The sequence below is a fragment of the Phascolarctos cinereus genome, unplaced genomic scaffold (assembly GCF_003287225.1).
Source record: "Phascolarctos cinereus isolate Bilbo 61053 unplaced genomic scaffold, phaCin_HiC Scaffold_9;HRSCAF=440, whole genome shotgun sequence".
Taxonomy (NCBI): domain Eukaryota; kingdom Metazoa; phylum Chordata; class Mammalia; order Diprotodontia; family Phascolarctidae; genus Phascolarctos; species Phascolarctos cinereus.
This window is the reverse complement of record NW_027556402.1, coordinates 255,032,624-255,052,800: the sequence shown is the minus strand read 5'-3', so window position 1 is coordinate 255,052,800 and position 20,177 is coordinate 255,032,624. Positions and strand designations below refer to the sequence as shown.

At 55.7% G+C, this 20,177-nt stretch overlaps 1 protein-coding gene across 2 annotated transcripts in view; it reads left to right on the top strand.

Annotated features, from left to right (window-relative positions):
- The first annotated feature begins 4,359 nt into the window (after positions 1–4,359).
- Positions 4,360–20,177, top strand: part of MACROD1 (mono-ADP ribosylhydrolase 1) — a 209,863-nt gene continuing 194,045 nt past the window's right edge. The window contains exons 1-3 of one of the 2 annotated variants that reach the window (XM_078148407.1): positions 4,360–4,760; positions 14,422–14,523; positions 15,288–15,404. In XM_078148407.1, the coding sequence (XP_078004533.1) occupies positions 4,433–4,760; positions 14,422–14,523; positions 15,288–15,404 (547 nt within the window). In that variant the 5' untranslated portion in view covers positions 4,360–4,432. The remainder of the gene's footprint in view (positions 4,761–14,421; positions 14,524–15,287; positions 15,405–20,177) is intronic. The other variant, XM_020968413.2, reaches the window with a different exon arrangement.

Sequence of the window (20,177 nt, the reverse complement as noted above, 5' to 3'; positions counted from 1 at the left end):
AGCTGAAAACCCCACCTTCCATGGGAAGCCCGCTCCAAGACCTGCCTATTCCTGTGCCTTCCCTCTGTTAATTATTTCCAATGCATCCTGGCTTTGGCTGGCCTTGGATATATTTGTTAGCATGTCATCTCACTGGATTGTAAGCTCCTTGAGGGTAGCTACTGTCCTTAGCCTCTTTTTGCATTCCCAGTGCTTCAACAGTGCCTGGCACCTAGTAGGTGATTTCTAAATGTTTACTGAATTGAAGGGGCTTATTAACAGTGCCTGGCACCTAGTAGGTGATTTCTAAATGTTTACTGAATTGAAGGGGCTTATTAACAGTGCCTGGCACCTAGTAGGTCCTTAATAAATGCTTGTCCCCTTCCCTTTTATTAAACCTGATTATCATGACATCATGAGGATGATAGCTTTATTGGCTTGCTCCTGAACTGGATTTAAGTGAGGGGCAGTGGAGGACTTTGAACTGGAAAGCCCTCTGAGGCCTTCTATGCTTAGCCCATTGAATAGACGGAGGAGGAAATTAATGCTTAGAGAGGGTAAGAACTTGCCTTGTGTTCCCCAGGTGGTATGTAGAAAAGGCAGAATTCGAACTTGGGTCTTGTGACTGCAACTACAGCGCCAGGCTGCCTTCTCTGGTAGACAACCCTGAAGACCTATGTCGAGTCCTCTGAAGCTTTCAAATGCTCCTGGGCCAACTGAGTCACCTGGGCCAGTGGAGAGAACGCAGGGTTTGGGAGTCGGGACCACCTGGGTTTCAATTCTCCCCCCTTCCATTCAGTCCCAGCTAACACCCCCTTTCTACAGGAGGACTCTTGTGCTCCTCCTCAATTCTAGATTCCCCCCCCCATTATCTCCCGAGGATCCCATCTCTAGCCTGTTTGTCGACCTCTGGAGGGCAAGACTGGTTCCTCCGGGTCTTGGCCCGGTGTCTGCCACATAGTAGGTGTTTTAAGATGCTTGACTGCCTATGTGACCTCGGGGCAGTCCTCTCCCTGGGCCTCAGTGTCTCCCCCCCCCAAAGTGATTTCTGAGATCTCCCTTAGGGCATGGACTCTGGTCCCATGCTTTGCAAACTCTAACGTGTTATATAAGTCCGTTTTTATTAGTTGTGCCCCAGAAGGAAGCATGCCAGGAGAGGCCCCGTCAGGCTGGGCCATGTCCGCCCCAGCCGGCTGCTGCTGGCTGGTGGCCAGTAAACCACCGAGGAAGGCTGGGGGCCGGGCCGGCAGGGGCGGACGGCTATTTCTAGAATTGAGTTTGGATTCCAGCAACAGGTGATGGGCCGGGTCAAGCGCGCGGGCCCCAGACTGAGTGGCTAAATAGAGCGTTCCCAGGTGTCCTGGGAAACTGGAGACAGACATGAGGGCGGGGGGAGGAGGGGAGGGCTGGCCCTGAGGATGCTGGGAGATGTAGTCCTGACTTGTTGAGGGAGCCAGGGGAAGAGAGAGAAAGAGAGAGACAGAGAGGGGGTGTGTGTGTGTGTGTGTGTGTGTGTGTGTGTGTGTGTGTGTGTGTGTGTGTGTGTGTGTGTGTGTGTGTGTGTGTGTGTGTGTGTGTGTGTGTGTACACGCAGATATTTCAGATGAACCAAACCACCTTTTGTCAGTAGCCGTCTGGCAAACCTTAAAGTATCCGCATTGATGATAAATCTCTCCGGGCATTCTGAGGTCAGGGAGCCCTCTACCATTATAATGTCATGAGACAAGAATCATAACGTAGGCAGTCATCCAAGAAAGACACCAGCAGAAAAAAAGACGGGCCAGTCCCCGGACGTCTGGGGAACGTCTCTGGCAGCCCAGAGATCTCCAGAGGAGCACGGAAGGCCTCCATGCCCTCGGGTAGACCCTGAGATCAGAGGCCAGCAGCACCATTGGGCACACCATGCCCAGGACACCTCAGGCTCAGGTTTGCCAACTGCTTTCTCAAAGGATTGAGGAGTTAGTATTGGAAGGGCCTTTGGAGGCTTTCCCTGCCAACCCCTCATTTTACAGATGAGGAAACTGAGGCACAGAACAGGGAAATTGACTTTCCCAGCATCATAGGACTAGTAAGTATTAGCGGCTGGGTTTGAACTCGGGGCTTCCTGACTTCCAGTCCATTGTTCTATTCTGAGTTTCTGTACACCCATACCTTCTCCTTAGACCTTCCCTGAACTTGTGGGAACCTGCGGAGTGTGGTATGACTCTGGCTCTACAGTGGACCTGGGTTCAAATTCAGATGTAGCCTGAGTCACCTTGGACAAGTCTCCTACCCTTCCTCCTGGTAGGTTACATGAGATGACCTGAGTGACAAGTTAGTTTAGACTCTACGGGGTCGAGGTCCAGAGATAAGGAGCCCAGGCCCAGCTGTCTCAGCTCCAGGTGTTCAGCTCACACTTCCTGCTGGGATTTCTGCCGTGCCTGCCCTTTGCTCACTGGGACGCTGCAAGGACTGTGGGAAGGTGTACCTCTGTGGGCTTGGGGCGGGCCACCCAACCTGACATACCAGTTCTGGCTACAAGAGGCCCACAGGTACCAGCCCCCCTGGCCTGAATTCTGAGCAGACGCAGGGCAGGGCCAAGGCAAACAAACTCCGCTAAGGTGTGTCCTCCCACCTGTGACGTAGTGGGAAGAACCGTGACCCTGCGTGCAACCAGGGCCACCGGGTACCATCCCGGCTCCAGTGACCTTGAGGGAGTCACAGCTCCTCTGGGCTCGTTTGTCGTCCTGCAGAATGGATCAGATAGTACGCTGTGGTCACAGACCAGGAGCTGGAAGGGCTGTCTAGCCCAGGTCTCGAACTCCACCGTGTTATTTTCTAGTAAAGATAACTCATGTCTGTCTGTCCTATCAATCTGTCTGTCTCTAGTTTGTCTATTCTAGCATCGATATCTATCTGGGTGGTGCTGTGGATAGAGTGCTGAGTCAGGAGGACTTGAGACATTTCCTAGCTGTGTGACCCTGGGTGAGTCACTTAACCCTGTTTGCCTCAGTTTCCTCATGGAGAAGGAAATGGCAAACCACTCCAGTATTGCTGCCGAGAAAACCCCAAATGGAGTCACAGAGAGTCGGACATCTTGGTGATCCGACGACGTCAGAATGTCAGCTCCCTGAGGTCAGAACAGGTGTTTCTTTTGCATCTGTACAAAACCATTGGCTCCGGGCCAGCTGGATTTTGAACTCCTGCAGCTCAGACTGCCTGACTTTGCACTGGCCATGCCCCCGGATCAGCTATGCTCTTCCTCTGCCTCCTGGCTTCCTTCAGGACTCAGCTGCGCTCCCCCCTTCATCTGCTCTTCACAGCTCTCTAAATCTAGTTATTTCCACCTTGTTTCCCAGGTCTTAGATTGGGAGGTCCGTGAGGGCAGGGGCTGTTTTTACCTTCTTTGTATCTCCAGTGCTCAGCACAGGGCCTGGACCCAGTAAGGGGCTTAAATGCTTGGTGAGTCCTGAGAACTGCTCCCTGTGTCTTACCCTGAGTTACAGAGCTAGTAGATTTCAGAGGGAGGACTTGAATCCAGGTTTTCCTCACTTCACGGTCTGCTGAGTTGCACAGAAGAAGTGGGGCTCAGAGATAGAGCACAGCTTGTCCAATGCCACGGCTTGTGTGTTGTCTAGAGCCCAGACCTGTCTCCAAACCCTAGCCTCTGTGCCTGCTAGTGACCACGGCTGGTGGAGCCACGTCACTGGAGCTGTGAAGCTGTCCAGCCATTCTGCCACCAAACTGCATGCCCTTTAACCTAGCACTGCCGGTGCCAGGCCTATACCCCAAGGAGATAAAAAAAAAAGAGCCAGGGAGAGAGAGAAAGGAGTCCATTATACAAAACCATTTATAGCTGCTTTTTTTTCCCCTTAGTAACCAACAGAGGGTGTCCCTACTAACTCAACAAACTGGTCTGTGAATGCAAAGGATTGTTACCGTGCTATAAGTGACTCAGTGGGCGTTTTCAGGGACACCTCTGAGGACTGATGCACCGCCAAGGACAAGAAGCAGGTGCAGTGATGACCACCTTTTAGAGAAAAGGGCTTAGAAGGGTTTGCAATGACCAGCCCGACGACCGGGAGACCTGAGGGAGGCAGACCGAGACCCACATTTGCGGGGGCATGGCCAGGGTAGGCTTGGCTTGGTTGGTGCATGCATGCACGCACGCGGGGGGGGGGTGCCTTTCCTCTGCGTGACCGCAGGCCTCCAGGCGCGTTTTTAGCGCGCAGCCTGGCGGGGTGCAGGAAACGGGTGCGGATCCAGACGCGCCTTGCCGTCTGCGGCGGCGGCGGGAGACGGGCGTCCGGCAGGCGGGACTACAAGTTCCAGGGTCCCCAGCGGCGCGTCCCGGGATCGGCCGCCCGCTCGCTCTGGCCCGGCCCGGCGGCGCTCCCCAAGTCCGCCCCCGTCCTGAGTGGCCGCGCGCGGGCGCCCAGACTAGAGCGCGCGGAGGGGCGGGGGCGCCTTCCCCATGCCGTGGGCCAGCTGCGGAGCCGGCCGCGGGGCTCGGCTGCTGAGCGCCGTGCGGGGCCTCTGCGCGCGCCTCGCCGCCCCCCGCCGTCCCTCGAGCGCGCCCCCTGCGCCCCCGGGCGGCACGTGCGGCGGCCCCCGGGCGCCCCTGAGCGCGCGCGCAGCAGCGGCGGCGGCTCCCCGGGCGCAGCCCTCCTTGGCGCCGCGCCGCCTCTGCCGGGCACAGGGACCCGGGCCGGCCGGCGTGCGGACCTGGGCAGCCGCTCCCCCTCTGGCCATGGCGGCCAAGGTGGACCTCAGCACCTCCACCGACTGGAAGGAGGCCAAAGGTAAGGGCGACCCCGGCCCCGCCCCTCGGTTCCCGGCCGCCCCAACTCCATGCACTTTTCCCGGGCCGCCCCGGGCTGCTGCCGCTGCCCGCTGCGGCTTGGAGTCCGGGCACCAGGCGGCCGCGATCGCGGAGGCGGGAGCCCCCTCTCCACGAAGCGCCCCGGAGCTTGAGCCGTCCTGGGCTGTGCCGGACCGGAGTGGGGGGCAGCGGGGAGCGCCCCTCTCCGCCCGGCGCTCCTATGCACGAGCCCCACAGTGAGCTTCGGGACTCGTGGGGGTGAGGCTGCAGGACCGTGCACTGGAGGCAGTGAGCCCCGCGGCGTGCGCCTGCCGAGGAGCGGGGACCCCCGCCCCAGCCGCAGCCCCTGTTCGCAGAGTTGTGCGCCTCTGGTGCCCGTGGCCCGCTTTGTTCCATCCACCCCAGTGGTGGTGCCGGGAATGGGTCGGAGGACCCGGGACCCGAGTCCTCTCTTACCTGTGTGACTTTGTAGCATCCGCGGTTCGGACCCCCTGGCCCTTCTGACGGCAACCTGTGACTCTATGATGATTCCATCTCCTCCTCTTGCCATTACAGAGGGGGAAACTGAGGCTAATCAGCAGAGTCAGGCCTGGATTTGGGGTCATAGAATCTGGGTTCAAATCTCAGCCCTGCCCTTTAGTAATGAAGGGTGACTTCAGCCCCCGAGTTTGTGATCCCTGGGCCCCCTAAGCCCTTCACTTTGGAGAGCAGGGCTGTTAATGCCTTACTCCTCCTAAGCTTATGTCTTTATCTCTCTATGTATATATGTATGTATCTAGCTGTAGAGCCATAAGAGTTGCTGCTAACGTCCCAGGAGAAGAGAGCTTTGATTTGGGGGTACAGGCCCTAGGTTTGAGAACCTGCTCTGCCCATTGGCTAACCTGGGAAATGTACTGAACATTAGGGGTTTTTACTTATTTTTTATTTTTTTGCCTGCCCACGAAATGCTCTCTCTCCAAAGTTCCTTCTATTTCTGGCCTGCTGGGAACTGAGGGTACATTTTTGTGTTCAAGGGAATTCGTTTCTCATGGTGAAGTTTTAGGAAGGCTGGAGCCATGTGTGTGTGTGTGGGAGGGGGTGGGGTGGGGGGGGCTCTGGACCCTCGAGGCATTCTTTGGATAAGGCCAGCCCTGTCCCCCTCCCTCAGCCTTCTCCCTTCTCCCCTGGTTTGGCCCTTCGGATGTCCGGTGCTCTCTGGCCCTGCCCCTCTGGTTCTTGACCAGCCTGGCACGCTGCCCTATCTCTCTCTCTCTGTCCTTGGGCTGACTCTCTTTCCCAGGGCACAGATAGGGAGGGAGAGGCTGGGGTCGGCTTGTCCCTGGCTGCTCTCCCAGTACGGAGAGGGAGGCAGCCTGGTGAGATGGGAAGTCTCTCCCCACACTCTGGTCTCACATCACCAATTGCTTCCTGGACATCTCGAACTGGACGTCCTGTGATTGTCTCAGACTCAGCATGCCCTAAACCCAGCTCCTCTTTCTCCCCAAACCCTCCCCTCTCTGACCTTTGGTATTCCCATGCCCAGGGCACCCTCCTTCCAGCCTCCCAGGATTAAGCTTGACTCCTCACCCACCCGCCCCTCGCTAACTCTCATTTCTTCTGTCTCCACGACATCTTTCCTGTGCGTCCACTCACAGCCACCACCCTAGTTCCGACTCCTTTCCCCACCTGCCTAGAGACTGCAGTCATGTCCTAATTCATCTCTCTGCCTCAAGTCTCTCTGCACCCTAAAGCACAGGTCTGGCCCTGGCTCCCCATCACCTCCCCCTCTGACACTTACAAACCCTTCCCAGCCTGCCCTGGGCCTGCCTCGGTCCTACCTTTGTGTGGATATTCACCCTTCCCTGCCCTCCTGGTCTGGCTGCCCGGGTGTCCTCAGGCTTCCGGACACCTCCTATAGCGGCCTGCGGAGTAGGGTTACGCACGTCCCCTCTACCTGGGCTGCGTTCCTTCCTAACCGCCTGGTATTCATTTCAGAGATCTAATATGTGGGCACTTGGGCCTGCATGTGGTTCGTATGCCCTGCTAAGCTTCTTGAAGGCAGGGGCGGTTTCACTGTTGTCTTTGAGTCCAGAGTGCTTAGCACAGTGTTGCCATGTAGTAAGCTCTCAGTGAATGCGATTGAATAGGCCTCAAATTAGGAGTCAGATTCTGGTCTTTGTGTGACTCACTGGTCCTTGATTTCTTGTCTGTGAGTCCAGAAAGTTGGGCTGGATGGCCTCAAAGGTGCCTTCTGGCTCCAAATCTGTGATTCTCTGGGCAGAAAGGCCGGGGAGTGGACTACACACAGTTGGCCCTGGGGTTGGGAAAAGCTAGGTTCAGATCCTACCCCTTATACTTACTGACTCTGTGACCCTGGGTAAGACACACACACATATACACCCACCCCTTTAGGCCTCAGTTTTCTCATCTAAAAAATGGGTATAAGAATGCCTACCTCATAGGGCTTTCGGACATAAATCAGTCATAGGGTCGACCATAGCCACAGAGTGGGCAGGGACCTCAAGAAAAGGGAGGCCCGCAAAAGTGCAGTGAGCTGCCCAAGGTCACACAGTCAGGAAGGAGCTTTTGCAGACCTCAAGGGTGAGGCAGCGGGGATAGAGCACTTCGCCCGTATTGGGGTCACTCTCCTTGGGGCAGGGGCTCTCATCCATGTGATTGGGGTGGGGTCACTGGCTGCCTCCTCTGTGGGATCACAAAGTCCCTGGCTTTTTCTTTTCCTTTCTTTCCTCTTTTGTTTTCTCCCTCCCTCCTTCCTTCCTTCCTTTTTTCCTTCCTCCTCCTTCTCTCTGTCTCTTCTCTCCTTCTCTTTCTTCTCTCTCCCTCTCCTTTTTTTCTTTTCTGTATTTCTTTCTTTTTCTCTGTCTCCCTCCTTCCCTTCCCCGCAGTTATTTCTGTAAGCGGACTAAGCCCCTGTCACTTACTTGGCGCTTTCTGGCAGAGTCTGGAGATGAAACGAGGCAGGTGGTGGGGCTGTTGGCCCAGAGAGCACGTGGGACTCTTGGTTTCCCAGAACTTAGGGCATCACGTCCATGCTCTGCCTGCTCGTTTTTTCTCTATGCCGTTTTTGCCCTTGTATTCAGTTTGCAGAGAAATCATAATAAGTAACATAATAATAACTAATAATTGTCAGGCACCCAGCACAGTGTCTGCACGTAGTGAGTGCCGTGTAAATGTTAGTTATTATTAGCTATATTTAAATAGCATCTTAGGTGATGTGTTATGTTATTTATAGAGCACCGAAAGTTATTTCATTTGATTCTTATAAAAACCCTGAAGAGAAAACTGAGGCAAACAGGGTACCGTTGACTTGCCCAAGGTCACACGGCTAGGAAGTGTCTGAGGCCAGATCTGAACTCGGACCTCCCTGGCTGCAGGCCCAGGGCTCTTTCCAGTGCGCCGCCTAGCTGCCTTGTATCTTAGAATCATAGCTCTGCAGTTGGAAGGAGCCTCTGAGGTCTTCTGGCCTGTCTTCTTTTCAAGTTACAGATGAGTAAATCAAGGCCTACCTGGATTAGTTAAGTGACCTGAGCAAAGGGTGGGGCCTGCCTGGTGTCCACACCTATAGTTCAGATGGTGCGGTGGGGTGTTTTTTTTTTTTTGGTCTGGGGGGAGCTTGAGGTTTTACAGCATGCATGGCAGTTTCCCAGGGTGCTGCCCCCTACTCTTGGACAGGCTCCTCATGCACATCAGCACCGTCCGTCCAAGATACAGGTCCTGGTGGGCCGTCCATCCGACTGCGTCTGAGCCGTCAGGCATTCTTCATCCGCTTGGCCTTGCCTGTGTGGATGGCTGGCTCAGACTGTTCTGAGGGCTCATAAAGCGTGCTCAGGAGGCTCGGCGTCTCAGCTCAGCAGACGTGGTGCTAGCCGCCGGGGAGACTTTTTTGGACTAAACCAGGATATGTGAGTAGGGGACAGAACATAAGCTCTCTGAGGACAGGGACTGTTTCATTCTTCTCTATCTCCAGCACGTAGCAGACCCTTCAGAAATGCTTGTGGATCGATTGGGAGCTCCCACGAAATTCTGAAAATTGCCTGGAGCCCTTAGAGCTTCTGTGACTGCCCTGCGTTTACGTGGCCTGTTTGTGAACCCAGGTCTGGGGGATGGAAGGGCTGGCTCTCTATCCCCTATTCCGCACCGTCAGGTGCCAGAGGGACAGACGGTCCCTGCCCTCCAGGGGCTTCCAGTCCGTTGGCTGAGGCCATCTGCATCAAGGGCCCATCTCTGGGGTCTTGGTTTTCCCCATCGTAGTACTGTGAAACGTGGAACACTCCTGCTGTCATAGGGCGAAGACCCCTCCTGGAGGGAGTGCACGTGTGTGTGGGCAGGCTGCAGCCCACAGCCAGGAGTGCCCTTCAGAGGAGAATCCGGGGAAGAAAACAGCATCTCTCTCCCAAAGTCTTAGCACCGAGACTTCCGACCCTCCCACCAGCCCTCGGAGGGAGGTGCTATTATCATGCCCATTTTATGGATGAGGAAACTGAGTCAGGGAGAGGTGGAGTGACTTGCCCAGGATCACACAGCTAGTAAGTGACTGAGGCTGGATTTGAACTCAAGTCTTCCTGACTTCAGGTCCTGGTCTCTGCTCCTTGTGGTGCCACCTGGCTGCCTCCGTGGGAGGATGTGGCTTAGAATCTTCCCAGCATGAGCCAGTGTGTTGGAGGGAATATCCAGTCGAGGAGGTCACAGATCCATTTCGGTTTCTGTATTGGGCCACGTACACAGCAGATGCTTAATAAAGTGCCGGAGGCATCCCATTTTTACCAGTCACCTTCCTCCCTGCTGAAGGACCCCAAGAGCTGCTCGCTCGCTCTGTTTTAGCACCTGAGGCAGAAACTCTGTCGGCCCACCCTGGTCGTAGCTATAGTCCTGGGCCGCGGGCAGTGGATGGGCCTGTGACGCCATCCCGATGTAGAGGGGGAGCCCCCAGAGGCCGGCTGCCCGCTGCCTCCCCAGCCGTGGGGGCCTGGAGTGGAGGAGGATTAATGCCCTTGTCACTTAGCTCTGAGCGTGTCTTTGGGGAGGGATGCTCACTGATCAGCTCCACAGGTGTCAGACCGGATCCTTCTCTTCAGGAAAAAGAAATGTCTTATAAACTGCGTCAAAACCAGCGTAGTCATTAGAGGGTTGGAAGCAAACCCGAGTGCTCCTCGTTTGGGGTGGGGTTGAGTAAATGGTGCTGCTCCAGGGTCGTGAAACTTACCGCTGTGCTCGAGGCCGCGTGAGGGAGCTGGACCACGGGCACTTTGTCTAGCCTGGGTGGTTCTCACAGTCAAGGGCGGCCCAGAAGGGGAGGAAACGCAGTCCCTTCCTTCCTTTTTTTAAGCTAGGCAGTGGGGTTAAGTGACTTGCCCATGGTCACACAACTGGTGGGTGTTAAGTGTCTGAGGCCAGATTTGAACTCAGGTCTGACTCCAGAGCTGGTGCTCTATCTACTGTGCCACCCAGCTGCCCCTCCCTCCCTTCCTTTAGGTAGCTTTGGGGGGCTGCGGGTGTGGAGTGTGGCATATTCCTTCTAATTCCTTTCCTTTTGCTGGAAGGCGGAGGAGGAAAAATATATTGGGAAATGAAGGCCAAGATATCGTTAACAATGGAAAAAAGTTGATCCAGTGAATTAGAGGTATCCTGCCTTTGTTTGCATTTGATTAAATGATATTTGTCCCATAATAACTGACATGTCATCTCTGGTGCCTTCAGTCAGTCCATATCTGTTAAGCACCTGCTATGTGTCAGCGCTTATGTCTGTTACCTTACTTGAGCATTTCCAGAAGTTGGGGAAGAAGGTTCTGGTATAATCCTCATTTTATAGATGGGGAAACTGAGGCACAAAAACCTCAGTGAGACTGGACAACACTTGTCCAGAGTCCCAGAGCCACTAAGTGAATGAGGAAGGATTGGATCCCCGGTCTTTCTGAGAACAGCCCCAGTGTGCTACCGGCATGCCGCTTCTCCGTGGGATGTCATTCAAGAAATATGGAGTGGTCCACCTCTCCCCTGCCCTCTCTGAAGCGAGCACTTCTTAAAACAGATCACTTAATTCCCGTTTTTATGGTCCTAGCTGAGCTGGCTCCCGCCTCCGGCCTGAGGGCCCATTGGCAGCTGGGAAGCCCCTTCTGAGGTCAGGCTCCCTCGTCAAAATTTATAGTGAACATCTTTCACCGAACTGTGCAATGCCCCGTTCTCTGAGGATAAAAAGCAGAAATGTCTGTAGTACGTCTTTTACGGAGCCGCCTTCCGAGGTGGGTGGCACAGATCCCTCCCTGCCCATGGCGGCAAGCCAGGGTGGGCCTCTTCCTCTCCATGGCGGGGGGCTGAGGCTCGAGGCCTGAAGGGTCCCGGAAGGCAGAGGGGCTGCCTCCGGGGCAGTCTCGTGGGCTGCCTGAGGGGAGGTGAGCACCCCCCCGGGTGGTCCTCTCCTCCATTAAATCCAGGACTGTCCCAGCTGGAATGGGAGCTTGGGACCATGCAGGCGACTCCCCTCATTTTACAGGAGTGTAGCCGAGCATCCCAGGGAGGTTCAGGGATTCTCCCCGGGGCCCAGCAGCATTGTGCAGGGAGTGGCGCCCTGGGCCCTCTCCACTGCTCCACACTGCCTCAAAGACATCATGGCCTTCTTGACCCTGGCTTGGGTGCCCTCTGTAAGGGGCCTTGGCCAGCCTTGGGCTGTGCTAGGGGAAGGGGATCTCGGGTCCTTGCAGGCTGGGCCTGAGGACGAGGGGCTTTCGGCACAGCCAGCAGATGGGGACTTTGATCACCTGCTGGGGCGAGTGGTGTTACTTGGTATTTCTGAGCCCAGGTCATCAATTATTAATAGCCAGTAGGATCCTGTGGTCTTTGAAGGAGGAAGCAGAGAAGCAAAGGGCCTTTCCATCGGCCCGTCCGTGTCAGAAGTGGGATTCGAGCCCAGGTCCTCCTGACTTCTGCCCCCTCCTCTGTTAGGACGGGGGCTCTACTCTCAATAGGCGTCGGTGTTTTTTTCCTCATGGCTCCTTCCACTCCCCTTCCTGGGACCTGGCCTTTTCTGCTAGAAGTCGGGAGACCCGGCTTCGCTCCCAACTCTGTCCCGAGTAGCTGTGGGACCTTAGATGGTCCCTCCCTCTGTCTGGGCTTGATTTGCCTCATCTCTGAAATGGGAGGCTGGACCAGTGGCCCCCTCTGAGGCCTCTCCCAGTGCTGAGATTCTGTGGGCTCTGTGCCCCAGGCTGCTGTGTCTGAGTCAGGACTTGAACCCAGGTCCCCTGACTCCCCTCCACCCAGGAAACGCCAAAAGCATCCTCATTCACCAAGGGACAGAGGGGTGGCTCAGTAGGTAGCATTTGCAACTTTGGACTTTTCAAAGGAAGATTTTTTAAAAAATCTAGACCTGGGATTTCATCAGTATGCTGGGGGGCTGTTATTATCATAGGATTTGAGCAAGAGAGGACCTTTGAGACGGCCAACACCCACATTTTACAGATGAGGAAACTGAGGCACCGAAAGGTTATGCTCCCACTGAGGAAGTCTCTTCACCAGTGCAATCAGCACCTTCTCTGTAACTTATAACTTTAGAGTAAGGGAAATAGAGGCAGCTAGGTGGCCCAGTGGATAGAGCTCTGGCCCTGGAGTCAGGAGGACCTGAGTTCAAATCTGGTCTCAGACCAAACAGTTGACACTTACTAGCTGTGTGACCCTGGGCAAGTCACTTAACCCCAACTGCCTTAAAAAAGAAAAAAAGAAGAAAACTCCAAATGGGGTCATGCAGAGTCAGAAACGACTGAAAAAAACAGCTGAACAACAATTATAGTTATTATCATTGTTGTTATCATTAGCCTATGGTCCATGAATTTTGCTTTTATAGTTTGATGACTGTGTTTTACTGTAATCGTTTCATGTTTAATCTTACTGTGCATCTAAAAGCCTCCTTCTGAAGAGGGGTCCATAGACTTCACCAGACCACCACGGGAATCCAGGATGCTCCGGCCTTTGAGAATGGTCTGAGGTCAGGTGACTTGTCTGGGGTCACCCAGTCGAGGCCAACCTTTATCTCCTAAGCCTGCGAGGCACCTCTCGAAAGAAAGATAAATTTTGGGAAATGTTAGGTACAGGCTTTGTCTCTAACCCTAACATTAAGTCAGCCAGCATTTACATTAAGCGCCTGTTATGTGCCAGGAAAAGTGAAAGGTCCCCAGCAGTAGGTAGAATGTTGAGCGGCCAGACGCAAGGATTCTGAAGTCAAGACCCAGTTTGGCCAAACTTTTTGTCTCTTCCCAATGAAGGGGCCCATCGGTGCTCTGGGCAGGGGCCAGGAGAGAGTGGAGGCAGGAGATGGGTGGGGAAGAGGCCGTCTCCTTCTCAAGGAGCCAGGTTGGGGGGACAGAACTCTGGGGGGCCAAAGCGTCTCCCACCTGGATCCACACCCAGCGTTTTAAACGTGTGCGTATATTTATATACATGTATATATACACATGTCCATATGTACGTGTACATGTGTTTTTGTAGATAGATCTTGGAATACTGCTGTAAGGCTGGACATTCATTCCTCATTTATAAAACTGAGGGCTCGGACTGGGGATTTCTGCAACCCCTTTCCAGTTCTCCACCTGTGTATCTACGGGCCTCCTTGCTTGACCTTTGCAAATCGCTTCATCCCCAGGAGCCTCAGTTTCCCTGTCTGTAAAACAAGGGGATTGGACTCCTTGGCCCCTGAGGCCACCGTCCCGTCCAGCCTACGCGCCCGCAGTCTTATCTTCGAGAGGACATAATTTAATTATCTCATTAATTAAGCATAGACTCCCCCCTACTCTTTGCCTAGGAGACGCAGGGCCTGTCATGGCCTCTAGGTGGTGCGGTTGAGCCGTCTATCTTGGCCACTCCGGGCCACCTGCCCAGATCTCAGCACGCCAGCCCTCAGAGCCGCTGTTCTGGCCCCCTGGCCCTTGCTGCCAGGAACGGTCTCCTCTTTGGCAGCGTGTCAGGATGAGCCCCGGGGGGGCTCGAGGAAAGGCCCGTGGATGGGGAAGATGGGCAGTCGGGGGACATTCATTAGGGTTCAGAGCGTCATGGCAGTGTCACAGAGCTGGCCGGGTCCCCGGGGGGCATGTGGTCCAGTCCCTTCATTTTACAGATAGGGAAACTGAGGCACATCAGGTTCCCAGGGGAAAGACCAAACCACCGGTCCAATGAGGTGCTGGTGGTTGGGGGAGGGACCCACGGGGTGGCCCCTTCCTGGACGCCAGGCCTGCTGGGGAAGGAGCATGGGACCTTAAAAACCTCCAGTCCAGCCCCTCATTTTACATATGATGAAACCGAGTCGCAGAGAGGGCAGCACCTTCAGACCCGGATCCCTGGTTCTGGACCTGTGGTTCTTTCTGCGTGGTCTCGGGACGTCTACCCCGGTGCTGCCTGTTTCTCACTTCATCCCTTCTCCCTTCCTGGCAGCGGGCTGGCATCGCGCCTGCCTAGAGTGTTGGGCTCAGGAAGACACTTACTGGCTGGGTGACCCTGGGCAAGTCACGGAACCCATGTGCCTCAGTTTCTTCATCCGTACAGTGGGGATGACAATAGCCCCTAGCTCCCAGAGCTGCTGTGAATGTGACGTAAAGTGCTGGTTTCGTTATAATTTTCGCCCTGAATTCTCTCTCCTTCCTCGTCCTCTCCTGCAGCTTTTCTGAAGAGCCTGAGTGACAAGCAGAGGGAGGAGCATTATTTCTGTCGGGACTTTGTCAAGCTGAAGAAGATACCGACGTGGAAGGACATGGCCAAAGGTACGAGGGCCCCACCTGGGGCCGCCCGAGCCCAGGCTCAGCAGGGGCATCTCTGGAGCTGGGGCGGGAGGACAAGTGGTAACCGTGACTCGGTGGTCCCTGGAGTTAGCGGCTGCAGCCCGCCGGACATTGGGTCGCAGCCTCCCGTGCGTTCCTCCTCAGATGTGTTTATTGAATGCCTGGGAGGTGCTAGGCCTTGTGCTGTGTGCTAGGGATAGGGCTGGGCCTGGGATCCCACTGGGATAGGTGTGGAAACTCCCTTTGCCAGTGCACGTTGCCACCCTTTTCTGCAGCGTATAGGGAGGCGTGTTTAAGTCATGGGCAGGTGAAGCCGTTTGCCCAGGATCGTACCCTAAGTGCCGGCGTGTGCCAGGCACTCTGGTGGGCACCAGGATACGGGCAGAGAGGACTTCCTACAAATTCCTCCTTCGTCAGTCCGACGGGGGCAGCCAGACATCCCTTGGTAGCTCTTTTTAACTGAATGAACAGAAGTGGGCATGGAGTGGGAGGGAGGCACCAGAAGAAGATGGTGCCCAGCAGAATCAGTGAGGCAGAGGGGAGGAGAGTGGGTGTTCCGGGTACCTGGGAATGGCCTGTCTGCCTCAGAGGCGGGACGTGTGCTCAGCCCTGCCCAGCTCCAAGGCCCGGGGTACAGGGAGGGAAAGGCATCGGGCCCTGGCCTCCGGGTGCTTACACTCTACTGGGGTGGGCAGCGTGGAAGGAGCACTGCCAGGTGTCATACGTGGTGTGACTCTGTGTTTCAGGGGCTACCACTAAGGAAGAGGAGCCCCAGTACAAGAAGGACAAGGCCCTGAATGAGAAAATCTCCCTCTTCCGAGGAGACATCACCAAGCTGGAGGTGGATGCTATCGTGAATGCAGGTGAGTGCCTGGCTTCTTGCCTTCTGTCTTGTGCCCGGGTCATGGGGCACAGGGCTGGGGAGGATTATCGCACCTTGCCTAACGAGTGTCTCAGTGGCACTGGAGCGTTGGCCAGAGGAGGAGTCCCCTCTGTCCCGGACCCCCTGTGGCTGTGTTATGGACATAAGGATGCACGCATTGTGTGAGCCAGCGGGGAAGAGCGGAGCCAGCGGCCCCTGCCAGGAGGGGGAAGCCGCGGTGAGGGGCTCTGTCGGACCTCCTGGGGGATGTCCTGTTTTCATCTGACCCGTGTCCCCAGGCCCACCCTGGTTTTTCTTGCAGACCTTTCGCTCAGCCCGGGCAGCGTTCAGGCCACGTGTTCAGAGTCCCAGGGCGTTGCTGGGGCAGGTTTCCAGATGCCCGGTCAGACAAGGTGTTGGTGACCGAGTGGTGGGCCCTCTTCTCTTCAGCTGGGGAGAGACGCTGTGTTGGGCATGGGCGAGGGTCAGACGTGGCAGCACTTTCCCGCCCCCCAGGGGCAGAATGAAGGGAAGAGAAAGGAGGGCAGGGACGGCCTTACTTGCCACCGCACTGTACCCCCTGCTGTACCTGGCTGGGGGTCTGTGATGCCACTTCACAGGACGAGGGGTGGGCTCGCTGGCTCTCTCCAGCCCTGTCTGAACAGTCTCATCTCTGCATCTTTCCCTGGGGCGTTAAGGCCAGCAGGTCTGAGCCCTGCGCTGGCCGGGGAGGCTGAGTGCGTGAGCTTCTCTGGGCTCTCGCAGAGAGGCGTGCCCAGAGACGACAGAGCCAGGCTTTGGCCTTCTCAGGGGCTGTGGTCGAGCTCAGTGCCTGTGGATAGCCTGGGGAGGCTGTGAAGACAGGTTCCAGCTCATCAGAGGAGCCGCGTGTGGCCGCGTGGGTGCCCCCGCAGCTTGTGGCCACTGCTGCCAGGGACCTGTTGGGGCTTGGGGGTGGGGGAAGGCTGCGCTCGCCAGCCTGGGCCCGCGTGATGGATGTCTTCTGCGAAGTGCCTTTCCTGCGCCAGATGAGGCATCATAAAATAGGATGCCGTTCCTTCGCCCGCTAATGGGCTCTGCCCTCACCTCTTTTTATGGCGGACTTCTTCCTCCCTGCTTTCTGGGGCTGCTCGCCAGGTGGCTTATGGCTGTGAAGTGGCTGCCCCCCTGCCCTTTTAGTGGCTGTGTTCCTCGGGGACCGTGGGGCTGGGAGGAGCCTGGAGACATTGAGGCCAACCCCCTCCTCTTACAGAGGAGGAAACTGAGGCCTTGGGGGGGCGCCTTGCCTCAGGTCACCCAGGTACTAAAGCATCAGGGGTGGAATTTGAACCCTGGTGCTCTGACTCTGGGCACTACCATAGACCCTGAGAGGCTGTGAAAAATGATGGAGTTGAGTCATAGGTTCTGGGTTCAAATGTTCCCTCTACTCACTTACTACTTGGGTAACCTTGAATAAGTGACCGCCTCTACAGACCTCAGTTTCCTTATCTGTAAAATGCCTTGGATGAATTGGTGTCTGAAGAGCCTTCCATTTCTGAGTCTATGACTGCCGTAACTCAGTGCCTTCTCTCCCCTAGTCATTTCAAGCCACCTGGCTTGTTCCTCTCTCGGTGCCTCCCTCTTTCTCCTGAGGGGCACTGGTCATTACCAGACCAGGCTTGCATGGGTTGGGAAGCAAGTTGGGGTCAGAAATCCCCTGGAATGAGGGTAAAACTAGGCAGGTGAGGGGCCATCCGACCGGATCCACGGCTTCTGGAGCCTCCTGGTCCTAGGTGGAGCCCTCTGTTGGGCTTGGGGACCAGTGTCTGGTTCTCTCCAGGCCCTGGAGCTGGCTCAAGGCCATGGCCCAGGTCAGCCCCTCACCCCGCTTCCCACCAGGGGGCACCAGCCGTTGTCCTGCTGGCAGCCTGGTTCGCTCCCCAGCCAATAAATCAGCCTGTTTATTAGTGGAATAAAAGTCTTAAGTAACAGGGGCTTTTGCCGGAGCTCCATAAATCTGACTCTGTGCCTCATGAAACCCATATGTGCTTAATTCATATGTAAAGTTTCAAGCAGGAATATCGCATGCTTGCCCATTAAATTCTATTTGACTTGGTGGTATTCATGAGCCATGAATAATTGGCCTCTCCGTGTTCACGGACTGAACCGTGATGGCCAGAAGGAAAAAAAGGGAAAGGGATAAAGGACAGTGATCACCGAGCTCTCGGGGTTTTCAAGTGAGGCAGCGGCTCGTGGGTTTTGGCTTGGCGGCCTGCAGGGAGTGACCATGCTTTCCTGAGGGGCCTCGAGGTTCTCATCATCTCCTCACGGGCCGCTGGGCCAGAGAGGCAGCAGAGCCCCCACCCTCCCCCTGACCCCCCAGGCCCCCAAGTGCTCTGCTGTCAGTCCCTTGTGCTGTGGGTTTCTAGCCCATTGAAGAGTCCCAAAGCTGAGGATGGGGTAGGCGGGGCGGAGGGATTCAGGAAGGGTTAGGAGTTGGTGCTGACTTCCCGTTCTTTCCTTAATTTTAAGGTAATTTCTCCACTTTTGATACAGCAGGTCCTCCCCTAAACCCCCAAACACCTCCCCTCCTACCTCAGGTGGGTTCTCTCCACCGACGGCAGAAACGTGCCCATTTCCCTGAAGCTCCTCCCGTATTTGTTAAGCTCCTTTTTTGGTAGCCTCTAACAACGCAGAAATAGACCTTAGCAATCTGGAAGGACGGAGAGTTCATGGGGCTCTTAAACTCCTAAGAAAGCCCCACGAAGTAGGCTCCCCGACGAAAGCCGGTCTGTCCGTGGGCAGCAGGACAGAAGGGAGGGAGGTTGCCTTGAACCTTGACCCTTGTGCCAGACCAGGGTTTTCTTGTCGCTCTGACTCAGACCCTTGGTCTGGCCCGTGTCTGTTATTCTCCTGCCTCTGCCTTTTTCCCTCTGCGTCAGTTCATCGAAATCTTCGGTCCTCATCCGGTTATCTGCGTAGGCACCTAGCGTGGTGCCTTTCTTTTTCCTGATGCCCAGAGGACATTGACTGCCCCGCCTTTCCCCCCCTGTTGGGGTACCCTGGTTTTCTTGGCTTCTCTTTAGCTCAGAGCAGAGAGGGGGTGGTGAGGAGGCTGCCTCCGGCCTATGTCCTGGGCTGTGGTGCCCATCTCAGCCTGTGCTGACCCCCTGCTGACCCCTTCCTCTCTCTTTCCCCCTCCCTCAGGTGAAAAGCATAGATGCGTCCTCGGGTACCGAGCTCTGTCTGTTCTTGCATCCTCCTTCAGTTGGCCTGGAAGCCCCCTTGGGAGTGGGCCCTGTGCTGGCCTGCCTTTGTACCCCAGGCCAAGCGTGGGGCTGTGCCCACAGTAGGCGGTGAATGACTGCTTGGTCTGTGTGAACATCTCCATAGCACCTCCTGTGTGCTAGGCAGTGTGCTAAGCACAGTCTTTAGAGGGGGGTGCCGTTAGTACTCCCATTTTACAGTTAGGAAAATGGAGGTTGGAGGTCTGGGCCTGGATGGATGGGTATGGGGATCGTTGGATGGTTGGGGGAGGGGAGGAAGGACAGGGGCCTCGGACCGGTTTGCCAGGGTGGATTGGAAGGGATCTACGATTGGGGAACGTTGGCCAGCTAGTTCTTTCAGGGCTGGGGCAGGCAGAGACTGAGCTAGAGACGCCTCTCTTCCTGTTGCCTTCCCCCTCGCTCCAGAAGGCCGTGGTCCCCTGAAGGAGTCCAGCTCTGCCCGCGATAGCCTCTGTCTGGGCTTCTGGAGCATCATGGGCTCCCACCATCTGTGCCGGACATGGCTTGTGACTGCTGGGGCATACGACATCGGTCTTGATTAAATTAAGCTGCCAAGCTGGTTAGATAAGAGGTGAGAGCCCAGCGCAGGCCCCTAAGTTTGAGGAAGAGGTGTTGCTCGAGGGGGGTGTGGGGGAGCTCGGCCTGGGAACAGGTAGCTCCCGACTCGCGCAGGGCTGTGCCTGGCCATTGTTGACGTGGGGCCGTCCGTCACCTCGTCCAGCCATTCCCTCTGGTTTTAGCAGGGATGGGGAAGGGGTGTTCTGGGGTCTGTACGCAGGAAGTCCTCCTTGGGCGTTCCAAAGTCATTTAGCCTTTGTTTCCCCACTCCATTCTGCGCTGTGACCTTGGACAGATCACTTCTTCTCCCTGGGCTTCTTGCTTCCAACTTCTGAAATGATTGTCCTGTCTTTTGCTGGGCTTGCCACCCCAAGCTGTGGCCAGAGATCATCTTCTAGGCTGTTAGATCGTAGAGGAATAGCTCAGGTGGCCTGGTGGAGTTGGATAAACATTAGGCTTGGAGCCACAAGACGTGGGTTCAAATCCCAGCTCTGACCCTTAGCTTTTCCAGGCCTCAGTTTCCTCATCTGTAAAATGTGGACTGGACAGGATGGTCTTTCGAGGCCCCTTTAGAGCTCTGACTTGCCCAGAGTCCCACAGCTGGTGAAGGTAAGGGTGGGATTTGAACCCGGATCTTCCTGATTGAAGCTGCTTCAGTATGTTGCCTGGGGGAAACCGAGGCCCAGAGAGGTTACCTGTCAGGTGGCAAGGCCCATAAAAGGCCCTGTTAAGTAGCTTTTCCTTGGCCCACAGGATGAGCTTTTTTTTTTTTTTTTGGCTAGGCAGTGGGGTTAACTGACTTGCCCAGGGTCACAGAGCTAGTGAGTGATTTGTGTTGCAGGTGAGCTTTCAGAAGCATCATTTGAAGGGGCACCTGGAACAGAGAAAGTCTTTTCAACGTTATCACCCAAACCAAAGCCTTCCAGTCACTCTTCACCCTGCCTTCTGCT